The 16,225-nt window shown below is 35.6% G+C and overlaps 2 protein-coding genes across 4 annotated transcripts; both read left to right on the top strand.

The window, feature by feature from the left end:
- Positions 1 to 348: 348 nt before the first annotated feature.
- LOC120255845 lies at positions 349 to 11,112 on the top strand. Of its 3 annotated transcripts, none has more exons than XM_039263623.1 (17): positions 349 to 431; positions 1,792 to 2,006; positions 3,741 to 3,877; positions 3,964 to 4,074; positions 4,178 to 4,279; positions 4,387 to 4,495; positions 4,591 to 4,791; positions 5,361 to 5,529; positions 5,646 to 5,727; positions 5,825 to 5,915; positions 6,140 to 6,236; positions 7,326 to 7,419; positions 8,418 to 8,490; positions 9,416 to 9,589; positions 10,180 to 10,302; positions 10,633 to 10,830; positions 10,936 to 11,112. In XM_039263623.1, the coding sequence occupies exons 1-16, from the start codon at positions 416 to 418 to the stop codon at positions 10,804 to 10,806; spliced, it is 1,968 nt and encodes a 655-aa protein (XP_039119557.1). In that variant the 5' UTR covers positions 349 to 415; the 3' UTR covers positions 10,807 to 10,830; positions 10,936 to 11,112. The 3 variants fall into 3 exon arrangements, with proteins under 3 accessions (XP_039119557.1, XP_039119555.1, XP_039119556.1); XM_039263621.1 differs by having other exon boundaries at positions 5,822 to 5,915; XM_039263622.1 differs by having other exon boundaries at positions 5,822 to 5,915; positions 10,916 to 11,112.
- A 575-nt stretch (positions 11,113 to 11,687) lies between these two features.
- On the top strand, positions 11,688 to 15,372 carry LOC120255853 (probable protein phosphatase 2C 55). Its single transcript, XM_039263637.1, has 6 exons — positions 11,688 to 11,901; positions 12,031 to 12,639; positions 13,686 to 14,010; positions 14,380 to 14,529; positions 14,765 to 15,058; positions 15,169 to 15,372. The coding sequence occupies exons 2-5, from the start codon at positions 12,155 to 12,157 to the stop codon at positions 15,056 to 15,058; spliced, it is 1,254 nt and encodes a 417-aa protein (XP_039119571.1). The 5' UTR covers positions 11,688 to 11,901; positions 12,031 to 12,154; the 3' UTR covers positions 15,169 to 15,372.
- Positions 15,373 to 16,225: the final 853 nt, after the last annotated feature.

Here is a 16,225-nt window from a genome sequence, read left to right as displayed (position 1 = left end):
CCCGTACTCACCACTATACTCGAATGACCAAATTGTAATAAAAACTAAATATAAGAGACAAAATTGCAACTTTTTAAAAGTCTAGGGTGATGAAAAAGGGACCATTTAAGTCTTTATTCTAAAAAGAACAAAAGGACTGATAAGGAAGTTTCTGTTTTGCAGGGATTTTCTAGTAATTTCTTCTAAAAAAATTATTCCAAATCATCCTATCATGTATTATTCCTCGCCACGTCATCCGCGCCAGTACGCTTCCCACTTCCGAGCGTTTATGAACACGTGTCCCAATCTCACCCGTTCATCTTGGAAACACCAATCACGGTGCACGCTATACATCCAACATAACGAAAGGCCTCTGAAGTACGAGATTGATCACCAAGTTCGCGGATCGCTGGAAAGAGAGAGCGATCAAGCTCCGATGGACGCCACCACTGGTACTCCCTAGGGTTTCCACTCCCTCCCTTGTTTTTCAATTCATTTATCTCTTCTTAGGGTTTCATCACTGTGTTGTTTTCTGCTGGATTGATTGTAGATGCTGATTTCAAATCCTCCTGAAAACCTGGTTTTTGTTAGAATTTAGGTGGAAAAAATTAGGAATTTTGTATGGATTGATGTATATATGGGATTATGTGATTTGAGTTTGTTATTTAGATTTTTCCAAGTTTATTGTGAATGGTGTTGTGTATGTGGTTTAGAGAATTTGCATTGCTGTGTGCTAAAGGTGAAATTTTGTTAAGCCTGCTACTTGATCATTTAGTAGAGATATGTGATTTTGAGAATTTGATTTACTTGATGATGGTTGGAGATTCTGGTTTAGGATACCTTTGGTTTGTCTTGGGAGTTCAATGGGATAATCTAGAATTCCTTGATGTGGAGAGATTAGATTGGAAGAGTTGGATTACCGATTGACTGTGGTTCTTGGCTGGAGATTTTGTGCTTTAAGTTTGGTAATTTGGTCTTTATGTTTGCTATCAATGACATTGTATTTGTGGCCTAGAGAACTATTAGCGAACTTTGCTGGCAGTTTGGGTCAGATTACGTGCATGCATGAATGGGTTGAGAAAAGGTGGTTTAGTGATTTAATGAGGTTGCATTTTTCAAGATGTGGAGCTGTTTTTTTTTTTAATGGTTGTTGAGGTTTGTGGGGTATTTTATTAAAATGAGAGGAAGTGGCTAGTGTTGTGGTTATCACTTTGCAATTTAACCAGTGAGGGATAGGATATGATTCAGTATGGAGTGGATAGTAACTAAAAAGGTATATTGTATCTTTGCTTAACGGATAAGGTTTTGTTGTCGTAGCAACAGTGGCTCAGCTGCCCAAGGGGGTGGGTAACTGGGTCCTGATGCTTTTTGTGTTCAATAAGAATTTCATTTGCTTGAGGTAGTTGTTTAGATGATGGGAAAATGTGGAGCCTATTAAATTCTACATGTAAATCAGCAGCAGGGTAAGGTTAATCAGGCATGATAAAACAAGTTTGGTAGCACATCTTCTCATGCGTTAGTTTCAGGCTCTGATCAAACTGTCATATACGACTTCTTGGCTGAGGCAAGAATAGGTGAATAGTTGTCAAACCTGAAAATATCTGCATTATGTTATACAAAAAGTTATAAGCAGTAACTGATTCAATAACAATTGAGTGACTTAGGTGCTTCACAGACTTTTATCGTGCACTATAAAATTCCTTCCTCTTCTGTGTAACTGTTTTTGTTCATCTTCATTGTCAGATTTTTGTTTCAATTTGCCTTGATTGTTCAGATTTATGGAACTTCTAGGTTTCACTTCTGTGAATGCAGGAGAAAATCCTCAAAGCGTGGTTGTGCCTCCTGTGGAAGGTGTTGGTGGTGGAGGTACTGCTTATGGATGGACTGATGGAAGCTTGGAGTGTTCTTATTCATTCAAAGGAGTGGCAGACCCTGCAAAAGTTCCATCTGCAGAACTACTATATGTATGGTGTATGCCCAGTACAGCAACTATTGGGCAACAAGAAATGCCTAGACCTTTGGAATCTGTGAGTTCTCCAAAATCAAATGTTGTTCCTCTAATTTTTAAAAATATAGTTCACCTGCGTGTTCCATCTATGAGGGAGTAACTAAGTGAACCATGTTGATCCAAGTGGATCTATTTTATCTGAGTACTCAGTAACTAGATGTTTTGGGTGACAATTTCTGTTATGATGTCACATCTGCTGAGGCTTTATGTTCTATATGCCTAACATGTTTCATATTCTTGTCTTTTTCACATTCTACATTGAGTTTGCATGATGTTCCATCTAGTATGTAAAATATACATTTCTAAATTTAGGCATAGCAAAGTTTTATAATCATTTGTGTTTGTGCTTATTCTGTAGTTATAGTACTTTTCATCCTTTAAGCTCAACCAACTATCATAAATGACAGAACTATATCCATGTTTGGCACCAGCTTTACTCTTCCTATCCAACTCTCTCAACTTAAATAGCCGATGTGTTGCTTCTTGAGAATTTTTTTTTGTCACCTTCAAGCCAAATGCCTTCCCATGTACAATCAACTTAGATTACATTATTTTAGAGTTCTGCTCGTCTTCATACTGAGCCTATAATACAAAAACACTTCTCTTGAATGGGCACAGCCATGGCTTAGATTGGTATATGAAATTTTCTACAGCTTGTGAGGATGATAAGGAAGACATTTACTAAGCTTACTATTTTTAAGTAGTTGTATTTTGGACGGGGCTGATGCTGTGATTTCAATTATAGGATTGCACGTTCAAAATTGTATCCACCATTCTCTGGTGGAAATCTGATCACCTTAATGTTTTGTCATGTTCAATGCCTCAAAGGGCTTGGATAAGTCACTACAAAAAAACTGAAGTAGAAAATATATTTCTATCACTGCCACCTTCTTGCTATCCTGGATAAAAGAATGGTTTCTCGTTTTCCTTTTCGACATAACACTTGCCTCTTTGAAGACTTACTTCAAATAGTTCTTGCAGCAATTTGCTCTCATACTGATATGTGTTGATATTTAACTACTACATGGAAATAAATCTGAGCATTCTTTTTGTTTCTTTTGTACACATCTGTTTCCTTGGTCTTCACTGAGCTCAGTATGTGCTGGCAGACATGGTAGATTATATAAGCCATGTTTCACGGCTATTCCATTCTGCGCATGCTTAAGAACATTAACTGTGTTTGATAGATAGGCGTGGGAGCATTAAATGTAACAGACGTTGTGCGTTCCTCTCATACTATATTTGAGTAGATCAGCTTTTGGTAGGTCTTCTGACATTCTTACATGGACTTTGTGCCGTGTGGATGTGGTGCATTTTGGGTAGCATCCTGAATTGAGCGACCATGTCCTTATGCAGTTAGACTGTCACATGTTTGCAGTGTATCTATAAGTTGCAATTCACCTAAGCAAGCATGCCTGGATATATGGAAGTAGTTTTATCAAGTTAATAATGGCTCATTTTTTTTTTTTCAGATAGTTTGATGGTTGCTCTGTTGGTTTAAGAATTACGCCAGGCATCTTAAATTTCTCTATTTGGATTTGTACATAGCCAGCAGCTAATGTTCTACAACATGGCATAACATCAAAATTTGGTGATTTAAAGTGGAGTCGTAACTTAACTACTTCTTCGGTGGTTATAACTGATTTGATGATAGTATGATACTGATCAACTAACTTGCCAAATTTTATTATTGAGATGAACATGTTTTCTCTTTGCTTTCACATCATCACATAAGATGTGGTTTGTTTTGAAGGTATCTCTTCTGGCTGCAAGGAATGAAAGGGAAAGTGTTCAAATCGCTATGCGCCCTAAGGCTTCTTGGGGAGGTTTGAGTGGTGCAGGGACTGTGCAGATCCGCTGTTCTGACCTTTGCTCCTCTTCTGGTGATAGGTTAAGATTTGATTCATCTTCATCTACAAAGGAGTCCCCGATTTTTGTCTCTTATTTTATAATTGTCACTTTGGTGGCTTGAGCAGGTTGGTGGTGGGGCAGTCATTGACTCTGCGGAGAGTGGTACCTGTCTTAGGTGTGCCTGATGCCCTTGCACCTCTTGATCTCCCAGAGGCTCGAATTAGCCTACTCCCTGGGTAACCCTTTTCCTACAGTGTTTATTATTGGTATAATGCTAGTGATGATGAGTTTTCTGTATGTTACATATCTTGATTATTGATGTTTCATTATTTTCTACAGAGAAACAGCATCAGTTTGGGCATCAATTGATGTGCCTACTGGGCAACCACCTGGTCAATATGAAGGACACATTTTTGTTACTGCTGTAAAGACTGAGACAGAGTGATAATCTGGCTGCTATGACCTTAGTTTATTTCCCTAGTGGACAACCACATGGTTAATATTTCAATTATTTTAAGTATGTGTTTCTTTTGCGTGTTCAATTTCAGTTCTTTGCTTCAATCTTTCGGTAAATCAGAGAAGTATCAATTATACAAAGAGCTTAAAAACTGCCTTGATGTAATTGAACCAGTTGATGAGAAGCCATTGGAGGAAGTGGTATTTTTCTTAATTTTAATATGGAATCTTTTGCATTCTAGATTAATTGTGTTGTTGCTTTTTATGTATTCTTATTATCTATTTATTTTATTTAGGTCGGCAAAGTAAAATGTGCTACTTCAACACTAAAGAAAGTTCTTTCTTCAGTAGCATTTCAAGAGTTCTATCAAGATAATGGCTCAGCTGACATGATGGATGAAGATGCTTTGACTACTATTTCAATCCATGTGAAAATCAATATCACAGTATGGGAATTCACTTTGCCGCGAACACCTTCTCTTCCAGCTGTTTTTGGTGTATCCTATGAACAATTTTAAATTTCCCCATATTCATGTGGACATGATAAGTTCATTGAAAATGCTTATTTATTTGTGTTCCCAACATTGTTTTCAGAAAATGTATGCTGTGGTTCCTTTCAATCTTCAAATCATTGTTTCTTTTCGTGTTGATTGTGAAGGTCAAATACTTCCCTAACTACTTAATATCTTTCTGGTAATTTTTCAAAGAATTTATTAACTTTGAAGCTTTTTATTGTATTTTTTAAATTTTTTTATGTAACGTAAATCCCCTGTTGGTTTTTAAAATATATCCTATTGCTCATCATGTAATCTCTCAGTTCCAGTATTTTTTCTGAATGAAAATTGCTTTTCTTGTTAAAATATCATTACATTTTCTATATATTCCTCATTTATTTCAAAATCTTGTCACCGTTTATATGGTTTAGCATCATGCTTTAGTGTATGATGAGCAAAAGAGTTGTTTACATCCAAACTAATATTATGGTGACGGAATTTTTTTTTTCGTATAATACTGAGGTAAGACTGCTGCTTGTATGTTTGGAATGTACACTTTAACTGTCAAGTAGATATCTGAAACTGTTATTGAGGACCGGTTTGGCTTGGAGCATGGGAGTGATGGCTGGTATAATGCATTAGATCAGCACTTCAATTGGCTTCTTCGATATAGAATCAGTCCTTTCTTTTGCAGATGGGGTGATGGCATGCGTATTTTGGCTTACACTTGTCCCTGGCCTGGTAATGTGAATGCTAGACTGTTGTGTGACACACGGCCTAATGTTGCTTCTTGATAGTTTTCAAAACATAGTTTTGAAGTCCTCGGTCAACCATCATTACTTTTCTTGCTGCTGTAGCTGATCATCCAAAATCAGACGAATATTATTCCAATCCAAGATTGGCAGCATATGCTGTCCCTTATGCTCCAATTCTTTATTGGTAAACTGTTATTCTTTCATTTCTGCAACATAAGTTGTCAATGCTTTTTCTTTTGGATTTTATAAGCTACCACTGGATGGTTGACATGTAACAGTAGTGATGCAGCAAAAGTTTCCTTGTGCAAAGAGCTTGAGATCCTGAAATCAAAGGTTCATTGGCCAAAAGCTTACTTTTACTTGTGGGATGAGGTAGAGAGATGCTATACTAGTTATCATTGACCATATTATATTGTGGCTTTGGACGCAATTTCATAATCTATAAATGAGATTTCTGCATCTGAATGTATCTTTCTTTTTATCGCCATAATGATACTCCTCTTTGGAACTTGTTCTCTTCTGAAGTAAATCATCATGCAATTTTTTTTTATTATCCTGGCACTTACCTAGAACTCATGTTCTTTTTTATATTGCAGCCATTAAATCTTGAGCAATACGAAATGATACAGAGCATGTCAAGCGACATACGGGCTTATGCACCTGATGCACGAGTTCTGACCACTTATTACTGTGGTGAGACAATTTTCTGTTACCCTTTTGTGGCCAATCATGAAGTTCATTACATTTTCTTAGGCAATGGCCTGAACATCCTATACTTTTATCATTCATCTACTGTATCAACTCGCTGGTACTTGCAACTTCATCTTATTATTGACATCAGCATATATGGTCTATTTAATAATTTTAATTACAGTGATTTAACTAAAATATGAATTTCTACAACTAGTTTCACTTAGTCAGATGTTTGGATTGGCATTTCAAAATTTCAAATATATGATCTGAAATATGACAAAACATTTTGTGGAATCAGTGCTCCCTGTGGTGGTATTCTGTTCGTTCTTCCTTCAGTCTTTTTCCTACTAGCACCTCTAGCATTTGTGCCCACCTCCCTTCCATTGTCTCATGTGTTATCCATTCCTTCTGTTCCTCTGCTTCTGCATCATCAGAATTTAGATGGTAGTAGCTTGAATTGAAAGGTAATGTGTAATCAAAAGAAAAATTGCTAAAGATGATATTACTCTCATGACTCTTGGCTGGGTATTGTTTGTAAGGGATATATTTACTTCCTATGATAGGTAATGTTTGAGAAAACGTTTGCAAAATCTCCAGCCTCTTCAAACATGTGTAAGAGGTCTATAATACTGTTGTCATGGCCTATAAAGCAGCCTGGCATGGCTGAAGAACTGTACCAGGTTCTTAAAAAAATGAAGGACAACAAGTGAAGTCTATGTGAATAGGACTGCTAGATAATTTCCCTAAGAAAACCCATTATTTAATTGCTGACAATAGCAGCAAGTATAACCCCTGCACAAGGTGCTTTATTGCATATTTTTCCTGTTTTGATATCTTTCTAGCTGTTTATTCCTTTATTCCATTAGCTATGTGCTCTAGCCTTTCTTTCATTGAAATATTCATACTACGCTACTAGCTTAATTGCTTATGATATTTCCACATGCAGTTGTAGTTCTGTCAAAAAAATTTTTTTTCTGGGTAAAGAACCTCCTATTCTACTCCATCCTAGAAATGATACTTTTGGATTTGTTTACTGATCAATCCTCGTACTTATTCTATGTAAATATGGATGTGTTTGTTTTGAGATAGGTCCAAGTGATGCGCATCTTCCGGCTAATAGCTTTGAAGCCTTTGTTAATGTTCCAAATCTTTTACGTCCTCATACTCAAATATTTTGTACAAGGTAGGCCTCGCCTCTTTTCCAAGGTCCTTTCTTATCCTCTTTGTGAACATAATGCTTCTTATTTATATATTTTTCAAAGTTCAATTGTTTAAGTTAACTTATCTATTGTGCACCATCAATTGGGCCATGTTTGAAGTCTTGTTTCCATGCCTTGAGGAACAGTGCAAGGTTAGATACTCACAATGACAAAAAGCTGCGAGTCCAGAGTATTCTGATGGTGTATGATTGATTTTGGCATTTTGTGACACGCAGATTAACTTAATTGTGGGTTTCATAGACTCTCGAGTGCCTTGGCAAAGCGGCCCTTCCTTTTCCATAGCTGATAATGAAACTCGAAAACAAATGGTCACATGGTTATTTTCTGAAGGAAGCTATGTTAGATTCATAAATACAAAAATTTTTTGATGATAGGGACATTCTTGATACAATTGCAATCATTAAGGTTCAAAATCATCAGTCTATTAGTATACTGGACTCGTTTTTAATCAAACACTAGATTAAGGGTTTGCTGTTGGATTTGGAGCATGACTTTCAACGAGTATCTGTGATCTTATCTACAACTAAAAACTAAAACTACACAACTTTTGCCTTATTACCTCCTAGAGACTTTTTCAATCATATGTTTAGGTGCACTTCTGCATCTGACTCTGTTCTATGTCTTGTTGTGTGGTTACCCCTTGGCTATCCTGAGGGCACCAATATTTTTTAAAAATATTAATCATTTAGTAATATTAATAAACAACTATCATTAATTTATTTTGATTAGAATTAATTAAGTTAAAGTTTGGTCAAATCAATATAAAAGTTTTCCTTTGTAATGATTTCAAACTTCTAATTTTAATCGCACTATCCTAACCCCCAACCAAACACATTTGTAAGAATTTACCACAAATACAAAGCATTCCTTGGGACATGGTTGGATCCAGTCTATTTTATGTTGCATTAATGTTCTATCCATTATCTCAGTGTTGTGACATATATCTGTTTTACTTTGGCAGCGAGTGGGTTCTTGGTTCAAGAGAGGATTTAGTGAAAGATATTATAGCTGAACTACAGCCTGGGCATGGTGAGGTAATGTTGCATGGAAATTTTGAACTTTTTCTACATCTGATGTTTGGCTTAGCTCTGGATTGATTTGATTTGCTTTCATCGTACTAGCTTAAACTTCTACTTTCAACATTGCTCTTTGCATTATTTTAAAGGATCTTTTCAACATTCTTGATGGGCTATCATGATTGCTTTGCATATGTTTCACTTCATTTTGAGATGTATAGGTCTTTAGTGTTGATAGGAGATCTATAGTATCTAGAAGAAATCTCCACTCTTTTAGAAGTATTACATGGTGAATTAGGATGGAGGAAATTAACTTTTTCTTTCCTTTCTTTCAAAGGTACTTAATTCACTTTATTTTATGGTAAACCAAGGTTGTGTTTACACAGAAAAGACAAAATTTTTGTGACATGTTTGTTGCACTTTGGGACAAGCAGAATACGAGTTATTGTCCTGCCCCATTGGACAAGTCCATGTCGATTTTTATCCTACTATTACATGTGGGATAACTTTACCACTGATCTATATGTGTGGGCATGGTATTTGCACGTATCCTGGGACATATGCATTACCAACTCAAGACATGTGCAGAAGAGCCTTCTGTGTTATGTGTCCGGTTCTGATTTCTACGCTCTAGTACTTGGTTCCAATAACTCAGAAGGTTCTTCGGCATATATCTGAGTTCCACATTTGATTTGTGTAATGATATTTTGAGTTGCCTATTTTATTCTGAGACCGGATAGAAATAATTTAATGAGCTTGTTCAAATGGCTCAGATGTAAGTTTTGTACATTTTGCATTTATTTGAGCCCCTTTCTCATTCACTATTAAACCTATAGAACATTGCCTTGTTATCATCAGGTCCTATGCACAGCTGACTTAGAAATTGTTGCCTGTTCTTCATGCGCATGCACACATTATGTCTTCAATTGTTGTTGTCTTGCAGGAATGGTGGACTTATGTGTGTTTGGGACCTTCTGATCCTCTTCCAAATTTACATCTTGGCATGCGAGGCACACAAAATCGAGCAGTTATGTGGAGAGTATGGAAAGAAGGCAGCACAGGTTTTCTCTACTGGGGTACCAATTGTTATGAGAAAACAACAGTGGCTAGTGGCGAGGTATAATTTTGAATTAACTCTTATTAGTGTAATACTTGCAGATGTGGTTGTCTTGGACTGCTGCCTGCAGTGGACCTAGTGGCACACTTCAATTATTTCTATGTTCTAGTTCTGTCTTCACATTTTACCTCTGTCATTTACTAATATGAATAATCCTCATTTCTTTCATCTAGAAGTTCACCGGTGTTTTGTATGCTTTTGGTGCAAACTGCGAGCCATGACATCTTTCATAGTTCATGTTGTCTTTCTTTATGTCACTATTTCACCATTTTGTGTTTTCTCAATATTTAAGATCTCGCTCACTCTCTCCTTATAATGGAACTCACACTAGTGCTTTGGACGTAAGTCATGTGTGCAGATGTTTAATTAAATATTAGTTATCATAAGGGTGTTATGACTGCAAATGTGGCACAAAGATGCACCTACCTTCACCCACAAATCTAGGCTGCTGGGATGCAATGTTGGTATTACTTTCACATGTATGATTTTAGCAAAACAAAAACCAGTTAGAAAGATTGCATGCATTGTTATGATTCCCAATGGGCATATAAGTATGTTCCAAAATGTGTAACTCAGCTTGTATAATGCAGATAAGATTTCGACGTGGACTTCCCCCAGGCGATGGAGTTCTATTTTATCCTGGTGAAGTCTTTTCATCTTCACATGAACCAGTTGCCTCTGCCCGGCTCGAACACTTCCTCAGTGGCATGCAGGTAATTATTTTATCAGCTAACCTATGGTTTGTAGTCAGTATTTGAAAAATAACCTTAACTAGAATTAGAATATACCCAAGAGGAATTTTCTTGCCTGCGTAGCACACCATTTACATGATAAACAAGACTTTGTACCAAATCATTGTGCACTAGAAAATCATATTCTCTTGATATGACTCAGGACAGTTTGAGTTGCCACAATTCCCTTTGCTTGCAGATGTTTTCTGGCATTTATCTTCCATTTTCTACTCTGCAACTTAATTTTTAGTTACCATTTGGTGTTTTTTCCGACATAAATGAATGCACAACATTCATCTTTATGGCCTTTAGGACATCGAGTACTTGAACCTGTACTCTTCAAGGTTTGGAAGAGAAGAGGGGCTATCACTGCTCGAGAGGACCGGTGTCTATCTTGGCCCGGAGCGATACACACTGGATCACATGGCTATTGCAGCAATGCGCGCGCAAATCTACCAAGCATGCAGGCCTTCCCTCGTCGTCTAGAGGGAGTACATATTAACTTAAATTGTGCGTTCTTGTTTATTGTTATTCTATGTTTGCGCACAATTAAAGGTGTTTTTAGTTTCTATTTATATTGTTTGGTTTGATTCAGAGAATTCATGCATGGATCAGGTCTCTCTTGCCGCGAAGTCATTGCATAACATCAAAATGGAGATGACAATGTGCTTGAGCCATTGATCTTGTGTTTCGTTGTCACCTTTGCACTCCAATAGTCCCTTTTTGTTCATTGGAATTCTCTTGTTGTCTAATTTGGGTTTATATTTTGGTTATGTCATAAATATTTTTTTATTTTATTATAAAAATTATCAGTGCCTTGTTCAAAATTTTAGGCTTTTAGCAAGGTTATAAATAGAATTTTGTTAATTAATTGTTTTTTTAATATTTTATTATTTTTATTTTAGCAAATCAAATTATTTTTTGAGTATTTGATCATATTGTTTTAGAATTAAAATATGCTTGATTGGTAAATCAGGGATTGTGGTTATAGAAATGTTAAATAATGATTAAAATTTTATCTTAGCAATTTTTATTAGAAATATTTATTTTAAGACAACTCCTATTATAACTAAATTAATAAAATTTTAATCATGGAATAAAAATAACCTAATGTATAAGTAAAATAAATATAATTTGAAAAAATTTCTCAACGATTAAAGTTGGACGAAAATGGGTTTTAATATCTTCTAATATCAAGTGGTATTTTGATAATAGTTACAAAAATATATATGTGATTTTTTTAAAAAAATGATTTTAAATAAGTAAAAAAAAACACATAATTCAAGTAACTCTTCAAAAAAATAAAGCAAAAAAGAATAATGTTCCAACAATCAAGCCATTGAATCGCCTCGTGATTCGAAAATTTTCTCAGATGAGAAAGTTTCGATCACGATGATCGAGAACCACGTTCCAACCTAACGAATCTAAAGAAAACCCCAGCGCTTCTCTCACCTTCGCCGGCGAGAAAGCACGGCGCGGCGGTGATTATCTCCGGCGATCGATTTCAAGTCTAGGGTTCCATCCTTTCTGGAGATTCTTCTCTCCAATATCTTGATCTCAATCTCCTAATCTTTCCTCCAGGTTGGCCCTTGAAGCTCTATTTGTTATCCATTCTCTTGATTTCTTTGAGCTTGATCGATTTGGTTGTTTCTATGGATTTTTTTTCACCGGATTTTTGTCTCATTATCTGTATTTTTTTTGTTGAAGTAGGTTTGTGAATTCAATCAGCGAGGAGATGAATTGAGAGTTGTGAATTTTGATGTTTGGGATTTATAGTCGGATTCGTGTTTGATATTGGTAGAAGAAGCCAAAATCTTTGTTTGTGAGCGCTAAGATGATATACAGACACTCTTCAGGAAGGAAAGGGTTGCAAATTTCTGCGGAGTTTCTCATAGGGCGATGCAAGAAGTTGGTATCTGGCCATTCTGGGCAGCATGTGCTTCCTGGCCAAAGGAACATCATGTCTGCTTGCAACTCTCTGCAGGGTTCATCCGAATCGGGTGCTCGAACAGTGATTAGCATGGAAGGGAACATTTTGACGAGGATTCAACTTGGTTATGGTTGTAGAAGTCTTGAATCTTGCAAAAGAAATTTTTTGAGCCGAAGAAATCAAGAGCCTTTGGATAATGTAGTTTACAAGTGTTTTGGATATCTTGGTGCCGAGATGAGTTGGAAAAAGAATGCTCTTTTGGTATCTAGGGTGAAGAATTTTCGATCCTGGTGTCGTGCACTTTACTCGTCTGGAACGGCTACTACTGTGAGGATTGATGGGGCTCCAAGTGTTGAACATCTTGAGAATTCTTCAGAGTCCTCTGATCAGTGCGTCCTTCTGTACTTCCTTTTCGTGCTTCTTTTAATTAGTTTGTGCCTTACATCTTGATATGATTGTCAAGGTGTATTAGAGTAGTGCATGCGGTTGCTAGCTTTAGCTCTTATCAATGAGTCAAGATGAATGTTATTTTGTCTTTTGTATTGTATCTAGAAAAAATTGTCTTTGTTGATAAGGTCATTTAATTATATAAAGTAGCCTATACAGAGTATTGATAATTCTTACAGCTTGTACGCTTTTGGTTTAACATTTTTCTGATTATAATCTGACATACAAACCGCTGATGCTTTTGGTTGAAAACATTTTGAGGCGATTCTATACATTTGGGTGATGCTTGATGTTTATGACAATGTTATGGATAAAAATTGGATCTCATTGTCTTGCTACTTCCATCATTGTATGACTTGCTAGGCTCCTTTGTTAAAGCTTTTGGGAACAAAACTGTATTCAATTTTGTGAATTGAGTGTCGTCCAGTCTCTTACATTTTTTTTGAGTGCATTGTGATTTTGAAATTCAAGTGTATGACATGCATTTGAAATTCTAGATGCATGGCATTATTGCCTTCATATAATGTAAGCCTTTTCTGAATAATCTCTGTGGCTATTTTGAACTTTCTTCTTTTGAACCTATTATGTTGTCATTCTCTTTAGAGTTCGGAATTCAACAGTATTAAATGAAGGTAGACTTGTTGAAGCATGATGCCTTTTTGCTTGATTTCCTTAGATTTGTTGTGAGGTCTATGAATTCTGATATTTCTTCTGTCTTATTATTCAAAGTAATGATTGAATGATTAATTTATTTGATTGGAAACAGTTCTCTGTGTATTATTTTGTTGCAGACATTTGATGTATTTCTTTATTTGAGGGCCATCATTTTTTAAATGCATTCTTATTGAAAGCAAACAGCTGTTGGTTTGCAATAGAAAGGTTTTTCTTCAATTTGACAAATTTAATTAGTAGGCTCTTTGAAAGTAGACTTGTTATTGTTCTTGAGCTACTCCAGTGCACAGATTTAGTTAGTTTTTCCGTGTTGCAGGAAGTTGCTGGGTGATAGAACATTGAAGTTGCTCTCTGGATCATGTTACTTACCACACCCAGATAAAGAGGAAACTGGGGGGGAGGATGCACATTTTATATGTGTTGACAAGCACGCTATTGGTGTTGCAGATGGTGTTGGTGGCTGGGCACACCATGGTGTTGATGCAGGGCAGTATGCCAGAGAGCTCATGTCAAATGTAGTAATGGCTATTAAAAAGGAACTCAAAGGTTCTGTCGATCCTGCTAAGGTGTTAGAGATGGCTTACTTGAGTACAAAGGCCAAGGGGTCTTCAACAGCATGCATCATTGCTCTCACAGATCAGGTTTATGATTTTCTTTTTTTTTTCTTTTTTAAATCTCTGTGCTTAAACATTAAGTGGATTGCTTTATGTGATTTTTAATTTTCAATTTCCATTTCTAATTACCATGGCTAGGTTTTGGCATCTCATTTGGAAATATATATATGTATATATATTGTCATACTTTAAGTCAAGCGCATCTGTTTGCTTTATATCTTCTTTGAAAATTTTTAGATATAATTAACGGATGTTCTTGAAGAGAAAAACTGGCTAGTGGTGGCCGGCTTGGAAGTTGAAAATAATCAGCTAATGCTCGCATGTTTGTTCACAAATTTATGTATATTAACTAGTTCCCATGGACTAATATTTTTTTGTTTCTCTTGATTATTGCAGGGCATTCACGCTGTTAACCTAGGCGACAGTGGGTTCATTGTGATAAGAGATGGGTGTACTATTTTCCGGTCACCAGTACAACAACATGATTTTAACTTCACTTATCAACTTGAAAGTGATAATGGAAGCGACCTACCTAGTTCTGCACAGGTTATTTAACATTTATTTTTCAATACCATATCAGTCCTTTTATTTCTCTCATCAGAGTAGATCCTTGCGCTGTTCGCTAGGTAGTTTGCGCACTTATACCTAGTCATTTAGCTAATTAATCTCTAACGATTGATAATCAACTGATTTGTGCTTGCTGGGAAACTGACAAGTGTCTGAATCCGGTCCATTATATGATTTGTAATTGTAGTGAATGATGTTATCTTTCAATAACCAGGTATTTACTTTCCCCGTCTCATCCGGAGATGTTATAGTTGCCGGCACTGATGGGCTGTTTGACAACCTGTACAACAACGAGATCACTGCAGTTATAGTTCACGCCGTCAGGGCGGGCCTTGAACCTCAAGTGACCGCACAGAAGATAGCCGCTCTTGCTCGCCAAAGAGCACAAGATAAGAACAGACAGACACCCTTTTCAACAGCAGCTCAAGATGCTGGATTTCGGTATTATGGAGGAAAACTCGACGACATTACTGTCATCGTATCTTATGTCATTGCGTCTATTTCTTAGGTTCACTTCCTTTTTATCTGGATTCTCTCATTTGGTCTTTGCGCAAGATATTGTTTCTGCCTTCACTTTTTCTCGACCTAATATTATACCTTGTACTTTCCGGTTCACAGATCAACCAGTCGGATTGATTATTTTGGAGACGATCTTCATATATTCGAAGAAAGTTTGTAAACGTAAGTAACTCTTTTTTGGTGATGTGCATAGTTCATCGATTTCGTATACCAGAGAAAAGAACATTATCAAGAACTCTTTAATGTTCATTCTAGTTCAATCATCACGTCCTTTTGCAATTGAAATGGAAATTATTTATATAATTATATAAGTGGTTTTTTGCTTTTATACCCCTGTAAAAGTCATATTTTCTTACTACTTTTGCAAAACATAGTTTATTTGCTTATAATATGAATAATTTTCTCTAATAATTATAACAATGGTTTAGTTTCATAGTGTCATGAAACACATGCGTAGGGGATAACTAGTAAATAAATAACTAAATAAATAAATAAAGCAGTAAAAAGGAATCAGGATGCTTGATCTTTTGATTGAGAATCTACATTGTTCATTTAGTTTGTAATGTTAAGTCACCATCTCATCAATATTCCTCCACTCATATATATATATATATATATATATACATACATACACATATTTCTTAATTTCTTTTTTTTTTTTGTTTGATTATTTAATTCAAGATACCATTTGTAATGATCCTACTTGATTTCTATTTTGACCGGACATCTATTCATATATTAAAGTATATATAATTAACATAGTCAAATCCGTACACAACTTTGCTCGTGTTGATGTTTCATACCTATAAAGCAACTGAGCTCTATAACATTTGTATTTCCCATCTTCTCAGCGGGGCAATGGACAAACAATAATTGATTTTCTTAAATAAGAAAATTAAATAAAAAAAAAAATTTGCAATAAAAGTCTTTCAATATATCTTCCTGGTGAAAGTAAAAAACTCACATGAAATTAAGAAAAAAATTTAAAAATAAAAATAAAAAATTTACAAAATTGAATTTCAATTATATCAATAAAAAAAAATTGTTCATATCATCTCTTTAACTTTGTCACTTGATCAAAAAATTCCTGGATTATTTTACATTCTCAAAAAGTCCTTTTTTTCTGACACTATATGATAGTTTATTTTTCAGTATT

This window comes from Dioscorea cayenensis, unplaced genomic scaffold (assembly GCF_009730915.1).
Source record: "Dioscorea cayenensis subsp. rotundata cultivar TDr96_F1 unplaced genomic scaffold, TDr96_F1_v2_PseudoChromosome.rev07_lg8_w22 25.fasta BLBR01001216.1, whole genome shotgun sequence".
Lineage (NCBI taxonomy): Eukaryota > Viridiplantae > Streptophyta > Magnoliopsida > Dioscoreales > Dioscoreaceae > Dioscorea > Dioscorea cayenensis.
This window is presented reverse-complemented; position numbering and strand designations above follow the sequence as displayed.

Coding starts and splice junctions, on each gene's coding strand:
- LOC120255845 (XM_039263621.1), top strand. Junction 7,420..8,417: donor ACTCAAATATTTTGTACAAG/GTAGGCCTCGCC, acceptor TTACTTTGGCAG/CGAGTGGGTTCTTGGTTCAA. Junction 10,303..10,632: donor ACTTCCTCAGTGGCATGCAG/GTAATTATTTTA, acceptor TATGGCCTTTAG/GACATCGAGTACTTGAACCT.
- LOC120255853 (XM_039263637.1), top strand. CDS start 12,155: ATGATATACAGACACTCTTCAGGAAGGAAAGGGTTGCAAATTTCTGCG. Junction 12,640..13,685: donor TCTTCAGAGTCCTCTGATCA/GTGCGTCCTTCT, acceptor TCCGTGTTGCAG/GAAGTTGCTGGGTGATAGAA. Junction 14,011..14,379: donor TCATTGCTCTCACAGATCAG/GTTTATGATTTT, acceptor TGATTATTGCAG/GGCATTCACGCTGTTAACCT.